Below are 18,825 nucleotides of genomic sequence, written 5' to 3' on the forward strand. Positions count from 1 at the left end.
GACAATGCTGGATCCTTAACCACTAGGCCACCAGGGAACTCCAGGGCTCTTTTTTTTTTTTTTCTTCTTCTTCTTTTTGGCAGCATATGGAGTTCCCAGGCCAGAGGTTAGATCCAGGCCACAACTGCCACACCACACCCTTTTAACCCACTGCGCCAGGCCGGGGATCGAACCCGCGTCCTGGTGATGCAGAGACATGATCTTGCGCCACAACTGTAACTCCAACTCCAGGCTCTTACCTGTGATTTACTGAAACGTAAACAGCCATGTGTGACCCCAGGGGGCAGAGCAGCAGGACTATAAGCCCCAGGAGGGCCAGCCCGTCCCCACATCACCTCCCTCCCTCCCAGTGGAGCTGCAGAAGCACAGGTTGCATGTTCAATAAGCGGAGCATGGGAAGCAAAGACACCAGCCACTGGCAGGGGCCCTGGCTGTCCTCAGTCCCCAGTCCCTTGGCTGATCCCAGGCCAGCGCGTGTGTTCAAATGCTGCCACTGCCCCTCCGAGGTGCCTCAGGGCTTCAGAGGGACGCCTGTCTGACAGCAGGAGCGGCCTCCCTGCATCTTCACCTCTGGGCTCCAGGAGGACGAGTCGGGGGGGAAGGGAACCCCCTGGGCTCCCAGCCCCACGCTGGCCAGGACTCCCCGCTCTCAGGGCGCCTGTTCCATCCAGGCCAGGGCTGCCTCGCAGAGGAGGGACCGTCCCGGGAGAGGCGGTTTCAGCGCCTTGAGAAGTGGCCCTCAGGTGATCAGAGTGGCCTCATGGGGGAGCCAGCCACCTGGGAAGCAGGAGCACACCACCCAGGCCGAGGTGGCCTCGGGTCGGAGCAGAGATGCTGCACGTCTGTAAAGCAGGGGAGGTCCCTCTGTGGGGCTGAACCAGGCCGTGTCTGGCCGTTGATCTGCTGGGCTTCACGGGTGCCAGGGTCCATCGCCAGCTTCCTCACGTGGCAGGCGGGTAACCAGGGGCCAGGGTCCTTGTCCCCCTTTGGCTTTGGTTTCCTGATCTGTAAAGTGGGTGCCGAGGAAAGCAGAAGGCAGTGGGCCTTCCTCTGGCTCAGCCAGGCTCAGAGGATCAGCTGACCCCTGGGGAGCGGGGCAGGAGGAGCAGGACCTAAAGGGTCCGATGTGTGTCCTTTCACAGGGAAGCGCCTGCCCACAAGCACCCCTCCAGCTGCTACCCACGTTCCCATTTCTCCACTGGGCGGGTACAGTGACGTGACCTCCCAGGGCCACAAAGACCAGACACAAGGCCACCACCCTCCCATTCATCGCCAGGGCCTCTGCCTGAGACCACCCCCCACCTGCCCAGGTGACTGTCATCTGGCGTCTGGGGACCAGCTCCCAGCCCCCTCCCTCCAAGGAAGCCCCCGGCTTAAGAGGGACCCACCCCCATCCGCTTGGTTTCTGGTCTTTTTATTACCTTATTTGTTATTCAAAAGAAGCAAAACGATGATTGCTTTTTTTTTTTTTTAACCTGCATCTCTCCGTTTTGTTAACCACCCAGCCTCTGCTCTTCCCTTCTTCTCATTACCAACCCCTGGGAGTTGTACCTTCATGTTTATTCTCCGGCACCTCCTGAGGGCGGGGGGGATCCTTGTTTCCAGACTGGCAGCCCCTCGTCTGTGTCCCAAACTTCAGCACACAGTAGGCACTCAGCTACTAGCTGTGAAATGGTTAAGCCATCCCCGCTACAAAGCTCCCAGGGGCCAGGGTTCCCCACTACCCCTGAGTGAGAGCAGAAGAGCCAGAACTGGCCCGAGGGGCTTCCCTTCCCAGACCCCGGTTCCGGGGCCTCTGACTCTGCTCTTCTTTCTGCCCAGGTGAGAGGCAGCTCGGGACACCCTGGGGAATAGGCCCCTTCTGGACAGGACGGCAGGTACTGACTGAACTGGGAAGCCCGCCTGGGGCGCCCATGTGGTTTGGGGGCCCATCCCCACGGCCCGCAGTCTCCTCCCCACCTTTGCGCTGACAGTTCCATTTCTCACGTTCCTCCAGACCTGGAATGGACCCGTCCCCAAGGGCCTCGGCCCCCAAGGTGAAGGGTAAACCTGGAGAGGTTCACCGGAAGGGGCCCCCTCAGGGCCTCAAATCTGGATGGACCTAGGGGTGGGTTTCTGTGCCTCACTCCCTCTGGAGGTGTGGGGGCAAGACGGGTGCCCCTCCTGGGGGGCCTCACCCTCTTGCCTGCGTCCATCACAGCTTCTCAGCAGACAGGAGGTAGTCCAGGCTTGGTTTTCTTCTTCTTAACCAGGGAGACCCTGCCCTCCATGGCTGCTTCCCTGCAGGTCCCGAGAGAATGAGGCCAGGGCTGCACTTAAAGGAACAGAATAGCCAGTGCGCAGGGTGGCACCCACTCTCCATCCAGGGAGGCAGAATCCACCTCTCCAACAAGTGCCACCCCCAGGGCCAAGTGGGGCCACTTCTGCCACCCAACACCCCCTCCCCACAGGCATAGGATGGGTGGCACCACCAGAGACCCCTAAAGAAGTCCCTTCTACAGGTGTCATAAAGGCCATCCCCTGGCCATCAGGACAGGCACAGGAAGAGGTGAGGGAGGAGTGTGGCCAGGGAGGCCCCATCCCCACCCCAGGAGGACCCCAAGCTCAGCAAGTGAGGGCGTATCCAGGAGCCAAGGTCCCCAATTCCCCTGAGGTGTGGTACCCGGACCCAACACCCTGGCTCCCACCCCATCACCAGGACCTCAGAAGCCAATGAGAGATGGAGGTTTAAAGGCCAGGTCAGGGAGTTCATTTAAAACAAGCAAGACGAGAGGCCAGAACCCTGACCTCTCCCATAACCCCCACCCCAAGACCCCTCAGAGCTAAGAGGTACCCCAAATGCGCCCCCGTCCCCCACCCTTCTCCCCAGCACCCAACAACGCCAGCCACCACAAAGCCGTGTTTCTTTAAGGTGTGCACTTTATTGAACTGGTCTCAAGTCAGTGTACAGGTAAGCCCTGGCTGCCTCCGCACCTCAACCCGCTCCTAGGGGGACCAAAAGCCTTCATACTTCAAGTTGCGGGACAAAAAAGGGGATTGTGATGGCTGACCACTCAAAATAAAACAAACAAAAAGAACAAGTATTAAGGCGAAGATTAAAAAAAATGTTGGAGTACATAATTTACACTAAAGCGATGCTACTGCCCTCCTCGGGTGGACCTGGGCGAGGACTGGCCCTTCTCCTCAGGGGGAGGCGGGGCAGCTTTTGGGAAGGCAGGGACTTCCTGTAACAATGCATCTCATGATACTTGGAATGACTATTTAAAAAAAAAAAAAAAAAAAAAAAAAAAGAACAATGTACAATCAAAGTCCTCGGCCACATTGTAAAACTTTGGGGGATGCTCCATCCAACCGACTGCTGTCACCTTCACCGTTCCAGTTTTTAAATCCTGAGTCAAGCGCCAAAAAAAAAAAAAAAAAAAAATATCAAGACAAAAAAAAAAACCAAAAAAACAAAACCAAATAAAGCCATGCCAATCTCATCTCATTTTCTGCGCAAGTTAGGTTTTGTCAAGAAAAAGGTGGAATGCAACTAACAGTCCGCCTAGAAGCATTTGCGGTGGACGATGGAGGGGCCGGACTCGTCGTACTCCTGCTTGCTGATCCACATCTGCTGGAAGGTGGACAGCGAGGCCAGGATGGAGCCGCCGATCCACACGGAGTACTTGCGCTCTGGAGGCGCGATGATCTGGAAGGAGAAGGGGACAGTGAGGCGGGTGGCGGTCAGAGCCCTGGTCCCCAGAGCACCCGCTCCGCGGCGGCTGCCGTGGCACCCACGCCGCCCGGCCGCACCCGGCCAGCTCAGGCTGGGCACTCACCTTGATCTTCATCGTGCTGGGCGCCAGGGCCGTGATCTCCTTCTGCATCCTGTCGGCGATGCCTGGGTACATGGTGGTGCCACCCGACAGCACCGTGTTGGCGTAGAGGTCCTTGCGGATGTCGACGTCGCACTTCATGATGGAGTTGAAGGTAGTTTCGTGGATGCCGCAGGATTCCATGCCTGAGGGGGGAGAGAAGCCCGACTGAGCTTCCGCTGTGGCCACCACCGGGTGAGCCAGGGGGGGCGGGGGGAAGGCAGGGCCAGGGCTGCGTCCTCACCCAGGAAGGAGGGCTGGAAGAGCGCCTCGGGGCAGCGGAAGCGCTCGTTGCCGATGGTGATGACCTGGCCGTCGGGCAGCTCGTAGCTCTTCTCCAGGGAGGAGGAGGACGCGGCAGTGGCCATCTCCTGCTCGAAGTCCAGGGCGACGTAGCACAGCTTCTCCTTGATGTCCCGCACGATCTCCCGCTCGGCCGTGGTGGTGAAGCTGTAGCCCCGCTCCGTCAGGATCTTCATGAGGTAGTCGGTCAGGTCCCGGCCAGCCAGGTCCAGACGCAGGATGGCGTGGGGCAGGGCGTACCCCTCGTAGATGGGCACCGTGTGGGTGACCCCGTCTCCGGAGTCCATCACGATGCCAGTGGTGCGGCCAGAGGCGTACAGGGACAGCACGGCCTGGATGGCCACGTACATGGCTGGGGTGTTGAAGGTCTCGAACATGATCTGGAGGGAGGGAGGGACGCTGTCACCCTCGGGAAGCCGCCGGGGGCAGTCAGGCCGGACTGGGGACATGCAGAGAGTGCAAGGAACACGGCTAAGTGTGCTGGGGACCCCAGGTCGGGGAGTCACGTCAGACCTACTGTGCACCTACGGGATACACACTCCGAGGCCCCTTTACGGCAGCCTCGTCGGCTTTGTCACACGAGCCAGTGTTAGTACCTATACACCCACAGCACCTTATGCTTTTAACACCTAGTCAGAAAGGCAAACACGAGAAAGACTCCAGCTGGGGAAAAGCAAATAGAACCTGCAGAGTTCCAAAGGAGACTCAGGTCAGAGAAGAAAAGTCCTAGGAAAATGGCAGAAGAAAGAACAAGTGAGAAAGGGCGTGGCAAAGAGGGGCAAGAGAGGAGGGGGCGGCCGCCCGAGAGAGCCCAGTGGGCCACTGACCTGGGTCATCTTCTCACGGTTGGCTTTGGGGTTCAGGGGGGCCTCGGTCAGCAGCACGGGGTGCTCCTCGGGGGCCACACGCAGCTCGTTGTAGAAGGTGTGGTGCCAGATCTTCTCCATGTCGTCCCAGTTGGTGACGATGCCGTGCTCGATGGGGTACTTGAGGGTCAGGATGCCTCTCTTGCTCTGGGCCTCGTCCCCCACGTAGGAGTCCTTCTGGCCCATGCCCACCATCACGCCCTGCGGAAGGAGGGGCGAGGCGCCTTCAGCCCGGGCCCGGCCCCACCGGCCCCCACGCAGAAAGCCTCCCCCTTCCCTCCACCTGCTACCAAGACCCCACCCACCAAGTCAGACCCGAGGGCGGCGCCCTACCTGGTGTCGGGGGCGCCCCACGATGGAGGGGAAGACGGCCCGGGGAGCATCGTCGCCCGCAAAGCCGGCCTTGCACATGCCGGAGCCGTTGTCGACCACGAGCGCAGCAATATCGTCATCCATGGCGAACTGCAGGGGCAGCAGGACCGTGAGCCGGAGGCCGGGTGCGGCCGCCTCCGCCCTACTCACTTCCGGCGCGACGCGCGTTCGAGCCGCCAGGGGGCGCCGGCACGCGCCCAGATTGGGGACAAAGGAAGCCGGCCGGCCGCGTTATTACCATAAAAGGCAAACGCTGGTCGGAGGCGGCCCCGAGGCGCGCGGCAGGAAGCCAGGCCTCCGCCCCCTCCCCACTGGGCGCCAGCCCCGCCCCGCCCAAAAAGCGCCACTCGGCGGGCGCGCGGCGACCACACCCGGGGCGGCCCGTGGCTCCGCGAGGAAGTGCGCGCAGGCGCTCTCGCGCCGCGGCGACCCCACCCCTTCCGGCCGCCCGCCCCGCCCTCGCCTCCTGGGCCTACGGCGCACACGCACGCGCACTGGCGTCCCAGCCCCCACCCGGCTCGGCCACCGCGCCGCGCCCACCCACCCGCCCCGCCGCCCGGCTGCACTGCTCTCCCGCCGGCGGAGCGATCGGCCCGCTCGGACAAAGAATCGCCGCCGCTAGGGCTCCCAAAGAAACACTCTGGGAGCGCTCCCCGAGCGCAGCCCGGGCCCCGAACGAGGAGCGCATGAGTCCATTCCCGGCACCCGGCCGGCTGTCCACGGGGCCGGGGCGGAGGGGGCCACCTGCCCACAAGAGGCACGGGCCCAGCGCATCAGCGGCCCGGCCGGTGCGGGGACCCTACCTGGTAGCGGTGTAGACCGGCGGCGAAGGCGGAGCGGCAAGGGCGAGGGGCCTGTGCTGGCGGAGTGGACGCGGTCTCGGCTGTGGCTGTGCGTCGCGCCGCCGGGTTTTATGGGGCGCAGTCGCGGCGGCTCGAGCCATAAAAGGCAACTTTCGAAACGGCGAGCGCTGATTGGCCCCGCGCCGCTCACTCACCGGCCTCGCCGCACAGTGCAGCATTTTTTTACCCCCTCTCCCCTCCTTTTGCAAAAAAAAAAAAAAAGAAAAAAAAAAAAAAAGAAAGAGGGAGGGAGATGGACTGGCTAGGAGAGAGCGAGAGCGAGATTGAGGAAGAGGAGGGAGAGAGTTTTGGCGTCGGCCGCCCTTGGGTGCTGGGCCCCAACAGTGGGCCGCCGCCCGCCTGAGCAGTGTCGGGTCCGGCCCCGCTTGGCCAGGCCTGCACCCGGCCTGCTGGTCTCCGGGTCTCCCCACCCCGGCACCCTCCGAATGTGGATGCCCCAAAGCAGTGAGCGCCCCTGTGGGCAAGGGTCAGCACGGATGCGAGAGTCCCTGGTTGCTGTGGGTGCATGCTTAAGGAGCAGGTGGGGGAAAGGAGTGATGAGAGAGTCACCCTCCCCTTGGCGACATTAGCTCTGCTGCCCAGAAAGCCTGGGTAAGGGGGGGCCCCGACTGGGGGTGCTGAGCTTGCTAAGTGGGGGTGCTGAGCTTGCTAAGGGGGCACATTACTTAGAGACCGTGGGCTTGAGGGCTATGGTGGGGCATGCTTGAGTCAGGGGACTTGGAGACACGTAGCAGGGGCTTCAGGACTGCAGTCTCTAGGGACAGGACAGGCCCCAGGGGCTGGGGGCTGGAAGTTCCCCGTGAAGAGGGCTCCAGGCCTCCCTTGCTGCAGGCCCAGGAGAGGTGGGCTCCGTAGAGCAGAGAAGCTGTTCCCATGGAGCTGGGCTGCGGCTGAGGCTGCCTGGTCACACCCAGCCAAGGCCAAGCCTGGGCCATTAGCTGGCGACCCAGGCAGCTGCCAAGCACTGCTGGCTGCAGGCAGGCAGGGCCACTGAGCACAGCTCTGGGACCCACCATCCATCGTCTGTCTGTCACGTGCAGCCACAGCTGAACTGCCCTCCTAGACCATCTGGAGGCCACCAAGGACTGGGGAAGGACATTCAATGTGCCAGAGAGGAGTTAGGGGGAGGGGGGTGGGGCAGCAGGGACCAGCTGGGGCCCACTCCTGCCCTGGTCTCTCCACCAAACACGGGGTCAGACCTGGGTGCCCCCGGGTGTTCCCAGTGGTTCCCTGCTCTGGGAACTGCCTGTCCAGCAGGGAGAGCCTGCACCCAGGCGGGGGCCACCAGTGGGCAGTGAGTGGCCGAAGGAAGCCCAGCGGGGCAGCGTGGAGGTGCACCTTCTCCGAGGCCGTGACAAGCTGAATTTTCCCACAAAGGAAACAGGGCAGAGGGGTCCAGGTGGGGGCCCTGGCCTGCCCTCGGGCGTCTGTCTCCAGGTCTGCCTAGGGCTTTGCTACGCATAGTAGGTGCTCCTTGAGTGTGTGTTGAAACCAGCGAAAGATTAGTCCATATATGGGTGTGGAATCTGGCCAGGGAAGAGGCAGCTTGGTCCAGCCCCCTGTGGGAGGCCAGTGGCAGGGCACTTGGAAGGTTGCAGAGGCTACAAACAGGTAGGAAGGGTGACCGTCCCCCAGCGCACAGCAGAGCCTGCAGGCTCAGGGCCACCAGCTAGCATTCCCAGGGAACAACTCCCCCAACCCCGCCCCAGGCCTGGGCGAATGTTCCCAGCCCATCCACTCCCTCCCTCCCAGGGGCCAGACTGCGCTCCCTGTCCCAGGCCTTGTGTCTCTCAGTCGTGGGCGAGGGGCCAGCCACCTCAGGACCTGCCAGCCCTGTGATTCGGGGGTTGGGGCGGGAGGTGGGGTTTGCTGCGGGTTGATGGGCTGCCAGCCCGGTGGGGGGGCTGGTCACACTGGGACCACTGCAGGGCCCCCCGGGCAGGGCAAGGATGGAGAGCCAGGCTGGTCCCCAGGCAGGACCTGTGCTGCCACCTGGCCTCTTCTCAACCAGGGCCAGCCAAGGGGCACGCTCGCCCCCACTGACCTGGGGGCCTGGTACCCTCCTGGCCCTCTGTCTGCCGCAGCCCAGTGGTCTCCTGTGCCGGCCAGCATCCCCCTCCTCCTGCGGGGCCCCCCCCAGGGCCCTGATCTGAGGGCTGAAGAAGGGACGGCCTGGGTGTCCTGGGTCCTGAGAAAGGACCCCGAAAGAAGGAGGCCTGGGAGGGGGCTGGGCAGCCGCCTGGGGGAGGGGAGGCGCTGGGGGGGGGGGGAGAGAGCAGCAGGAGGAGGAAAAGAGGAAGTGAGGCGGCCAGAGGAAGAGGGAGGAGACCGCGGGAGAGGAAGTGAACAGGTTCTCGGCTGGCCGGGAACTTTGCCCTCGCAGGCAGGGAGTTTTCAGAGCCGCCCGGGCAGGCGCACAGCCCCGGCCCCCCGGCCGCCCCCGCCCGTGGGGACCGTTCTTGCCTTTCCGGGGCTTTTTTCTTCTCTGCGGTCCCCTGCCCGCGAGGCCCCCAGGCGAGGGGACATTTACAACCCACGCCAGAGACCAAGCCCGCCTCCTCCAGCCCAGGCCGCCCCGCTGGCTGCCTGGCTCTGGCCTGGGGGCCCCGCCGCTGCCCGCCCCTGCGGGGACCCCAAGGCACATTTTTCAGAGGGAGACACTGAGCTGGGACCCAGAAGGGGAGGAGACCTCCCAACGAGACCGCCGGCTCCGGGAGAGACCCTGCCAACAGTCCAGCAAACACGGCCCTTGTTACAGATGCGGACACTGAGGCCGGGCTGGAAAAGGGCCCAGGGCACGGAGTCCCCTGTCGGGGGTTCGAGGTGCAGGGCCTGGAGGCCCCTCCCTGGGTAAAGTGTCCCCCTGCAGTGTCCCCAGGGACTGGGGCCAAAGGCTGTTCCAAAGTCTAAATTCCTGGGTCCTTCCTTCTCAGTGCTTATCTCCTAAGGCCCAGAGAGGCAGCCACTAGCCTCCGGTCACACCACCAGCGTCCTGAGGCTCCGAGCCTGCTCGCCCCGCCACCTCTTTCCTCGCCCGTCCTCGCCTGCTCCCAGATGGTCTCCAGAGGAGAGTCTGGACCTCGGAATTTACTGGACTTGGGGTTCCTCTGCCTCCTGCCCCACTTTGCCTCAACCTTCAGGGCCAGCTCTCCGGCTGCCCGCTCCAGGAAGCCTGCCAGGACTTGCTCCCCCCACCAGAACAGCGGTCACCTTCCTGCCCAGAGAGGGGAAGTGACCCAGCCAGGATCACTCAGCAAGGGCACAGGCAGGAGCTCAACCTCCTGGATCACGCTGCTCCTACATCCCACACACCAGCCCCAGGCAGCCAGGCACGCTTCCAGAGAGGAACAGCACCAGACACTGTTTTGAGCAATCCCCTGAAGAAGCAGATGTGATTCCTGAGACAGACCTCAAACAAGAGAACCAAAGAGAACAGGTTCTGATGCCCAGGGAGGAGAGCAGTGGATTTCCTGGGGCAGGCCTCTGGGGTGCCCAGCCAGCGGAGGGAGGCCGGACTGGGCCCTGCGTGCTCTCCTGGGCATTCGCCAAGGCCTTGGCCCCAGCCCAGCCTCCAGCCAGAGTCTGTCCCAGGGCTGTCACTAGGCAGCCTCCAGATCCTCAGCCCGCCCTGGGGCGTCCCCTGCTCCCCGACGGATAGAGTCATCTGCCAAGGGGGATCCCTGCCCCGGAGAAACTGGGAACTTGTGACACTTCCTGGGAGAGTTTTTAAAAATCCTTAAAAACCACCCTCTCTCTTCCTGGCCCCAGGGCACCCTGGGGAACTGCCCAACCTCCTGGGGAGTCCCCAGCCCAGCCCACCTGAGTGAGTTTTTCAGAAAGAGATGCGATTTTTCCCTGGCCATCCCCGCTGCACACCCAGCTGAGCCCTCTCCTCGGAGCCCCGGGCCCTTCTGGGCCCGTTGTCCCCATTCTCTGGATAAGACCTCGAGGTGACCCGGGCAGACCCTGACTGCTGAGAGGGGGCAGTCCCTCAGGGCCTGACAGTTGTCCCAGGCAGACTGGAGGCATCCCAGCCTCACGCCCCACCAAGTTGTGGTCCCAGGGGGTCTCTGAGGTCCATTCCTCACCCGGGCCCACAGTAGCCCACTGGGAGTGGCTGGTGGCCTGCCCGAGTCACCTGGAGGCCAAGGGAGCTGGCCCGGGACAGAGGCCTGAGAAGCTGGGTGACAGGTTGAACCAAGTGGGGTGGGGTCAGCCGCACTTCAAGTTCAGGCCAAGCGGGGTTCTGGAGGCTCCTGGGCCCAGCACCCCAAAGTGCTGGCAAACACACCCGCATGAATGGCACAGACAGGAGGCTGCGTGGACCCTACACCTTGGGCCTCTGTCTTGGGGCTGTGCGAAGGGGCAGGGAGCATCTGGCTCCCAGGGGGCCGGGGGCAGTCAGTGACCTGGGCTCTCAAGTCTCAGGCCCAGGGCTGGGCGCCCATGGCTGTGGTCGCCGTTGGGACCCAGCCCCTTCCTGGCTGGTGGCCTTGCTCCTGCACCTTCCCTGCCTGGGCTGGGGGCTCAGAAATGCCCCGGGAGCTGGGGGCAGGGGCAGTGGAAGTGCTGGGGGCTGCCCCTCCTGGAGGAAGTGAAAGGGGAACGAGCAGGAGGGGAGGGAGGTGTTGGGAGCGTGCCGGCGGGTGGGGCCAGGGCTGACTCACAGCCACAGCTCACCCACCTCAGGGTGCAGCCCGGCCACCCCGTCCACAGGAGGACGAGGGGAGGACAGAGTCCCCGAGGGCCCACCGCGAGCGGAGCCAAGCCGAGCCTGTGTCACCACGCAGAAAGTTCACCCCGCCCCACCCCGGCCAGGCAGGAATCTCCCCATTTCTCAGACAAGCCAACTGAGACCAGTGAGAGCCAGAGACCCGGCCTAGCAGTTAATAGCCTGCGATTCTCAGAACGCACCAGAGCCTGGTGTGGGGTCAAGGCCCCTGGCCAGGCTCAAAGGGGCCGGCTGTGTCCCTGAGGCCCCAGCTGGGGAAACTGAGGCTCAGAGTGGCCAGTGGGCAGTGCAGAGCTGGGCTCCCTCCCTGGTGCCCAGGGCCCCACGTGGGGCCAGTCCTCAGCTGACGCCACTCCTCCAGCCTGGGGCCTGGGGCCCGGGCCCGGCCAAGTGGAAACCCGATCGGCTCCCCCACGTAGCTGCGGAGCCAGGCCCTCCTGGGCCAGAAATCTCAGCCGCCTGCTGGGCTGGCCAGAAACCTGAGCCTGCCCTGCAGCCAGAGCTTCAGTGCTGCCAGGGATACAGAGGGGGGACCAAGCCCGGGCTGCACTGTCCGCTGGAGACACAGTCCTGACCCGGTGAGACTGGTTCTGTGCGAGCCCAGAGAAGCCCCAGCCACGGGCGTGGGTTTGGCAGGTCAGGCAGGGAAGGGGTTCCCTGGCACAAGGGCCGGTGGGGGGGACGGGGGCAGCAGGCAGGGCCCTCCCCCCTCCATTTCCCAGGTCACTAGGGAATGACTGGGGCTGTCACATTCACTCACCTGGGCTGCTGAGACCCATAGCCCTGGGGACACACAGATGGACCTGAGGACACACGTGCCCACAGCTGGGACCAAGAACACAGGGTGGGGCTTGGTCCAGACCCAGGCAGGACTCAGCAGTGAATGCCACTGCACACAGTGGGGCCACATGCCATGCCCTCTTAGCAAAGCCAGTGTGAAGGAGGCCCCCGAGCAGGCGGGGAGCCCCAGGAGAGAGCGTGCCATCCACAAAGCAGGACTCGGTTCTTTCTCACCCCTGGATGTCCTTGGAAAGTGACAAGGCATCTCTGGGCCAACCGGGGTCAGCAAGACCCTGCGTGGATGACGCCGTCTGGCTGGGCCTCCCGGGCCTTTGAGGGGCCTGTCACAGACAGCCTGGAAGCTGGCCATCACCTGCCTACCTATCAACAGGGAAGCCAAGGTCCAGAGATGGGCAGAGCTTACCCAGCGCCACAGAGCACATGCGGCAGGCTGGGGTCCCGGCCTGAGGGCTGGGGGTTGGCCTTTTGTGTGCAGCCAGGACAGCAAGGACAAGGCCAGGTTTTCCGCGGGGAGAGCCAGGCTGGTCCGTCCAGCACAGGACAGGCCCCCACTCCACTTAGCCAAGAGGCATGATGGCTCTAAAGCCTGACCTGGGGAGTTGCCATGGTGGCTCAGCGGGTTAAGAACCAGACTAGTATCCAGGAGGATGTGGGTTCCATCCCTGGCCTCGCTCAGTGGGATAAAGGTCTGGCATGGCTGTGAGCTGCAGCATAGGTCGCAGACACGGCTGGGGTCTGGCATGGCTGTGGCTGTGGCGTAGGCCGGCTGCTGCGGCTCTGATTTGACCCCTAGCCTGGGAGCTTCCATATGCCATGGGCGCGGCCCTAAAAAGACCAAAAAAAAAAAAAAAAAAAAAAAAGAATTGGATGGAAAGTTCTCAGTGCTCAGCTCCAAAGTCTCTCTGCTTGGACACAGGCAAGCTGCTTGGGAGTCTGTGGCCTTGGCAGACTAGCTCCCCTTCATCACAGAGCCGCAGGGAGGGGACAGATGCGCCAGCAGACGTGCTTGAGCAGAGCCTGCCCAGGGTGAGTACAGGGTGGCCATGCAGGCGACTCGGGCCAGGATCGCCCTGGCCCTGTGACATGAAGGCCATGGGACCACGTCTCGTCCCAGGCTCGCTGGAGGCTACAGGACCTGGGAGGGGCTCCAACAGGGGACAGCAGGGGCGGTGCACCCTGACCCCCCGGAGCCCCATCTCAGTTGGCCCCCTCCCTCCTGGGCCAGCTCCCAGAGGAGGGGCCGTGAAGCCCTGGGGGAAAGACCTTCCGCTGTGTGTGTGTGTGTGTGTGTGTGTGTGCACGCGTGCGTGCACACGTGCTCATGTGTTGTGTGCGCCTCTCCCGTGCCTGTCATACATGAAGCAGGGCCCAGGAGGGGTGGGTGCTGAGGAGGGCGAGTGGGTGGCCACCACCTTCTCCTTCACGTCCTTCTGGGTTGTTCTTCCCGCAGAGAATCCCGACACAGTGTTTGAGCAAGAAAGAGAGCGGCAAATCGAGGAGAGAGGTGAGCAAAAGCCCTAAAGGGGCATTTTAGACAAGAGGCCACGCAAATCTTCGCATGGCCAGGAAAGACAAAAGGAGCTCAACACCACGGGTCATGCGGGAAATGCAAATAAAACCACGGCGAGATACCACTTCACCTGCTACAGCAGCCCGTGTGCCCTGGTGTCTGTGTGCTCCGGTGTCTGAGTGCTCCTGTGTCTGTGCGATCCGGTGTTTGTATGATCCAGGGGCTGTGTGCTCTGGTGTCTGTATGATCTGGAATCTGTTTGATCCCGTGTCTGCGTGATCCTGTGTTCGCAGAGCTGAAGGTCAGCAGAGCCGATCTGTGTGTGCAGAAATCTGGATGGCGGTGCCTTTTGGGGGAGGACTAGCTGGAAAGCGGGTGAGGGAAGCTTCTGGGACCTGGACGTGTCCTTCTGTCTGGGTGCTGGATACAGCGTTCAGGTCATGTAGCTGCACGCCTTTGAAGCCCATGCTTTCCCGAGATGGTAGCTAGTTTTGGAGGGTTGGCCCAGCCTCACCTGGCCTGTAGTCCTTAGAGCCCCAAACTCCTGCTGGCCTCAGGGCCTTTGCACTTGCCATTCTCTCTGCCCAGAGTGGACCCTTCTCTCCACACACACCCTTTGTGCTTCTTTCAGTTCTGCTTCTCTTTCAGGGCTCGGAGTAAACATCCCCTCTTCCAGGAAGCCCTCTGGGGATCCCACTCCTGCACTTTGTCGTGTTCATCCAGCCAATTCTTGGATGTATCTGTGTGATTATATAGGTTTACTCTCTCCCTCCGTGTTCCACACAATCGTTCCCCCGCCCAGGGCTGCACCCAAAGTGTACAGAAGCTCCCAGACAAGGGGTGGAATCAGAGCTGCAGCCCACAGCCTACGCCACAGCCACAGTAATGCGGGATCCAGGCCGCGTCGGCAACGTGCAGCGCCAGATCCTCAGCCCACAGAGCGAGGCCGGGGATCAAACCCGCATCCTCATGGATACTAGTCGGGTTCATTCCCGCTGAGCCACGACAGGAGCTCCAGGGACCACATTTAGTTGGGTCGCTGTGGGTTGGATGCCCTTCTGATGGTGCAGGGTTAATGCAACTTTTGCTTTTCATCTGCAGATGGAAGGAAGAAAGGGAGGGAGGGAAGAAGGAAGGAGCATTTCTCTACAGAAGCACAGGGGGTGCAGGAGTAGGCCTGAGGTCTCTCAGCGGTGTGAGCATCCGGTCTCAGGAGGGTGTGGGCGCAGCCCTGGCAGGGATGGTGTCCCAGGACTGCCAAAGCCCATGAGGAATAGGCCGAGGGAGGAAGGGGTTGGACCAGCTCAGGGCTCACACCTCCCAGCGGATGTTGACAGGAGGGGAGTATGGGAGGGTGGGTGTCACAGGAAGTCCTTAGGTCTCTGGGCTGCAGCTGGCTCACCCAGTGTCTGATAACACTCACAGGTCAGACGCCAGCCTTGTTCTCCAGAGGTCCTCAGAGGAAACAACTGTCTGATATCCTGAACATGTGAGGAGCTGAAATGGAGGAAGAGCAACCCAGCTTGAGAATCAAGCAAGGCTTTTTACGGAAGGGGTCTTTTTGGCTGGGCTTTGAGGTTTGAATAGGAGTTTACAAAGGAGACAGTTTAGAGAGGGCTTGTCAGAAGGGCCTGTTGGGAGAACTGCACACATCTGATGTGGCTGGGACCTTTGGAAACTGAGTCCATAGAACTCTCAGTGGAGAGATCTTGGCTCAACACCATTTTTGTTCTGGCCAACACCCAGTAGAGTACATGGAGGCCCCCACTGAGAAAGAGGTCAACTGGGTGAGCAGGATTAGGGGGGATGGGGTTGGGAGAGCCCTCTTAACACAGCTCAGAGCGGGCTATGAGTACTTACCCCTCAGAAGGAATGTAGCGGGCCTTGAACTCAGGTCCCATTGTACAGATGGGGAGACTGAGGCGGACAGGCACAGAGCTAGGCTAGAATAGCTGCGTTAAGCTTGGGTTCTGGAGCCCATAAGGGCAAGAAACAGGCCCTCCTGGAAGCTAGACACCCTACAGACACAAGTTTACTGGGCCAGCCTCTGGGGCCCAGCACTGGGCGAACCATGACACCCACCAAAGAACTGGTTAGAAACTAGGAACTAGAACTCTGCCACAGGTGACAGCTGAAGGGCCTCCGGGCTTCTCTCCCCCAGAGCTGTCAGGTGCCTGCTGTTCCTCCCCTCAGCAGACTCAGCACCTGCCCAGAGAAGGAAAGCAAGCTACAGGGCCACACAGCAAGAAAGTAGCCTTGGAACTCAGCCAGGAGGTGGAAAGTGCTTCCCAAGTCTGGAGATTAGCTGGCGCCCAGGATGCCTGGGGCGGGTGTGTTCCCAGAGAACTGGCATAAAGTCAAGAGCTGGGACTTTGTTGGCAAGGGTGGTGGGGAGCCACAGAGGGTGTGGGAGCAGAAGAGGGGGTGGGGCCAAGTCTGATGTTTCAGGAGATGGTTCTACATTCTTTTTTTTTTCCTTTGTCTTTTTAGAGCCGCACCCGCGGCATAAGAAAGTTCCCAGGCTAGGGGTCCAATTAGAGCTGCAGCTGCCAGCCTACACCACAGCCACAGCAACGTGGGACCTGAGCCAAGTCTGTAACCCACACCACAGCTCACAGCAACACCAGATCCTTAACCCACTGAGTGAGGCCAGGGATCAAACCTGTGTCCTCATGGATGCTAGTCAGATTTGTTTCCACTGGAGATGGCCCTACATTCTCAGAGGGCCCAGGAGGCTCTGCAACAAACCCTGTAGCCTCAGATTTCGGCTTTCTCTCTGCCTCTGGCCAGATACAAGTTTGTATTAGAAATACTAGAGTTATGCAAAAATAACGGAATAATCACTTGTGTGTCTGTGACACTCTTTCACATTTCTGATGTCCTATAGATGGATTTTGTCCCCATGGCAATCCCAGAGGCAGGAAGGGCAGCTTTAATCACATTGTGTTATAGCTGTGGGTAGCAAGGCCGACACACAGGCAAGGTTGGGGACCTGCCCGGGGATGGGGTACCCGCAGGTCCCTCGTGTTCACCTGGGTGAGGTGAGGCCGTGAGCCTCCAGAATCAACTGTGCCCGGTACCCAGATGCCCTTCATGAGCCTCTAGGAGGCGGGCTCTGTCCTGCTCAGTCTCCATCAATTGTCCCACGAGGCAGGGGCCTTGATGGTTCCCCAAACTCAAGTGAGGCTCACAGTGGGGAGAGGACACACCCAAGGTCACACACAGCAGGAGGAAGATGGTGACAGGGGGCACTGTGCCATCTCTGGGACTCTAGGCAAGTCACTCACTTTGCCTGGAAGGGGCCTCAGTGTTCTTACCTGTTAAAGGGGGGTGCAAACTGTGTGGGGCTTCTAGAAGGGTGAAATCGAGTGAGAGCCAAAGAGTCAAACACCATGGAGCTGCAGAGCTCCCGTCGTGGTGCAGTGGTTAATGAATCCGACCAGGAACCATGAGGTTGTAGGTTCAAGCCCTGGCCTTGCTCAGCGGGTTAAGGATCCGGCGTTGCCGTGAGCTGTGGTATAGGTCAGAGTTCCTGTGGCTCTGGCGTAGGCCGGTGGCTGCAGCTCTGATGAGACCCCTAGCCTGGGAACCTCCATATGCTGAGGGAGCAGCCCTAGGGAAAAAAGACAAAACAAAACAAAACAAAAAACCACGGAGCTGCTGGGCTGTGGTTCCTACCGCTCTTGTTCCCTGGAACGGACCGGGGCCAGCGGCCCTCCGTGGCATCTGCTCAGGGTTGGTTTGGGGAGGGGGGGAGGAGGAGAAAGGTGTTCATGGATCACCTGTGCCCTAGCCCACTCCCAGGGTCCCCGTGAGCAGAGGGAAAAGGGCAAAGTGCAGGGGCTGGAATCCGGCCCCTCCCTGTCGTCTAGGGACACTTGTAAGGCATTATCTAGACTTAATCATGACAGCCACCTTTCCCCGAGGGTGCACGGGGTGTGGTGCCAGCCTTCCGGCTCAGGAATTGCAAGTATACCCCCTCCACCTGTCCCCACCCTCCCCTGAACCCTCACCCCAGGCCTGGAGGCAGGGGGGAGGTACAGGTTACAGGCCTAGAGAGCTTAGAGGCACTGACACTTAGGAAGGGCGGGACCTGGACTCCTGGCCAGGCCTTGCTGACCCCCAGAGGAGAGAGGTGACTGTGCAGGTGTCACAGGTGTTTGCAGAGAGGCCGGACCAGAGCACTCAGGCCCTGCCACAGCCCTAGCACCTGCCACTTAGTTCCTTAGGCTTGCGAACTCTCTTCCAGGCCTGGGGATCCCCGGGGGAAAATCACAACTTATCTCAAGCCACTCATGGGGGCTCTCTTTGGGCAGACCCTCGACAGCAGCCCCTGTGTGCAGAGCAGAGCAGAACGCTGGCACCACCCTGAGCCCGGCGCCCTGCTGTCTCTGGGCCTCAGTATGCTCATCTGCCTAATGGAGCCCCACGGCCTCAGAACAGCCTCACAGGGTCCCAGCTGGACTCGGGACCACGCTGGTCGGGGGCAGAACACTGGGTTCTCAGGAACCCACAGCCCACCCTGACCCTCTCCCACAAAGCGGCCAGGGCTGGAGGTGGTGGCTGTGGAAGGTGGAGGCCAGGATTCTGAGCCAGTCCCTGCTCAGGACCCGGGTCCTGACTCTCCCAGGTCGGTGGCAGCGGGTCTAAGTCAAATCAGAGGGTGCGGGGGCCCATCCGGACACCCAGGTGAGTAACTGTCTGGGGTCCCAAGGTGAGCGTGCTCAGACCCATCCCAGGCAGCTCTGCCCCCGGGTCGGGTCGGATGGGGTCATAGGAAGCCAGGGCTAGGCTGGCAGGCCCGGTGCAGGCCTCCCCTCCCCTGAGCCGGGTGGTTACTATCGGACGCTCCCAGGCCCGCGCGGGCTCACGTGGCGGTGGCTCTGGGCCTCCCGCGTCCCAGGGCCGCGCAGCGGGCGAGGAGATAAGCCGGGCGCCCCAGTGCGTGTCGGTGTCGAGCGCGGGCCGGGCCGGAGCTCCCGCAGGGCCCGGCCGGTCCCCACCCCGCCCCTCGGGCCGGCCCGGCCCACTTGGCCCAACTTCCTCTCCATAAAAGGCGACGTTCGGGAGCGCCCGGGGAGGGGGCGCCGGCCCCACAGGCTGGGCCGCCCCACGGCCCTCCCCCAGGAGCGGTGGCCGCCTGCGGGCCCCGCGGGGCGACGGGGACGCCGCGCAGCCTCCAGGTTTTCTAAATCCCTGCTTCGCCCCGCCCGGCTCGGGTGCCTGGCCCACCGGCCGACCGCGCTCCCCGCCTTGGAACCTGCCCCGAGCGCGGTGCCCTCTCCCCACTTTGTGTTTGAACAAACTGATGCCTGCGGCGGGGCGGGGCGGGGCCGGGGGCGGGGCGCTGAAGCGCGTCCGGAACCGGCAACTGTGACCCGACGGTCACACCGCGGCCCAGCTCCCCGGAGAGGCAGAGGCATTCTACTTCGTGGGAGTGCGTGTGCATTTTGTTTTTCTTTCTCAAACTCTTGCGTGTAGGCGATTTAAGCATGTGCATTGCGATGCCCCTAGGACTGGGGGT

At 62.0% G+C, this 18,825-nt stretch overlaps 1 protein-coding gene and 1 long non-coding RNA gene across 4 annotated transcripts; one reads left to right on the top strand and one right to left on the bottom strand.

Moving 5' to 3' along the window:
* ACTB (actin beta) lies at positions 215-6,323 on the bottom strand. 3 transcript variants are annotated; one of them, XR_002342206.1, is made up of 8 exons: positions 6,199-6,323; positions 5,357-5,485; positions 4,985-5,224; positions 4,099-4,537; positions 3,819-4,000; positions 3,538-3,688; positions 1,552-2,314; positions 215-1,005 (listed from the first exon to the last, which is right to left on the bottom strand). XR_002342206.1 is itself a non-coding variant. In XM_021086047.1 (7 exons), the coding sequence occupies exons 2-6, from the start codon at positions 5,477-5,479 to the stop codon at positions 3,545-3,547; spliced, it is 1,128 nt and encodes a 375-aa protein (XP_020941706.1). In that variant the 5' UTR covers positions 5,480-5,485; positions 6,199-6,323; the 3' UTR covers positions 215-2,314; positions 3,538-3,544. The 3 variants fall into 3 exon arrangements, 2 of the variants coding, with proteins under 2 accessions (XP_020941706.1, XP_003124328.1); XM_021086047.1 differs by having other exon boundaries at positions 215-2,314; XM_003124280.5 differs by lacking the exons at positions 215-1,005; positions 1,552-2,314 and having other exon boundaries at positions 2,902-3,688.
* LOC106509620 lies at positions 6,436-13,541 on the top strand. The gene is made up of 3 exons (XR_001307289.2): positions 6,436-6,849; positions 12,708-12,817; positions 13,242-13,541. It is a non-coding gene; the product is annotated as an uncharacterized LOC106509620 (long non-coding RNA).

Source organism: Sus scrofa, chromosome 3 (genome assembly GCF_000003025.6).
Source record: "Sus scrofa isolate TJ Tabasco breed Duroc chromosome 3, Sscrofa11.1, whole genome shotgun sequence".
NCBI classification, from domain to species: Eukaryota; Metazoa; Chordata; class Mammalia; order Artiodactyla; family Suidae; genus Sus; species Sus scrofa.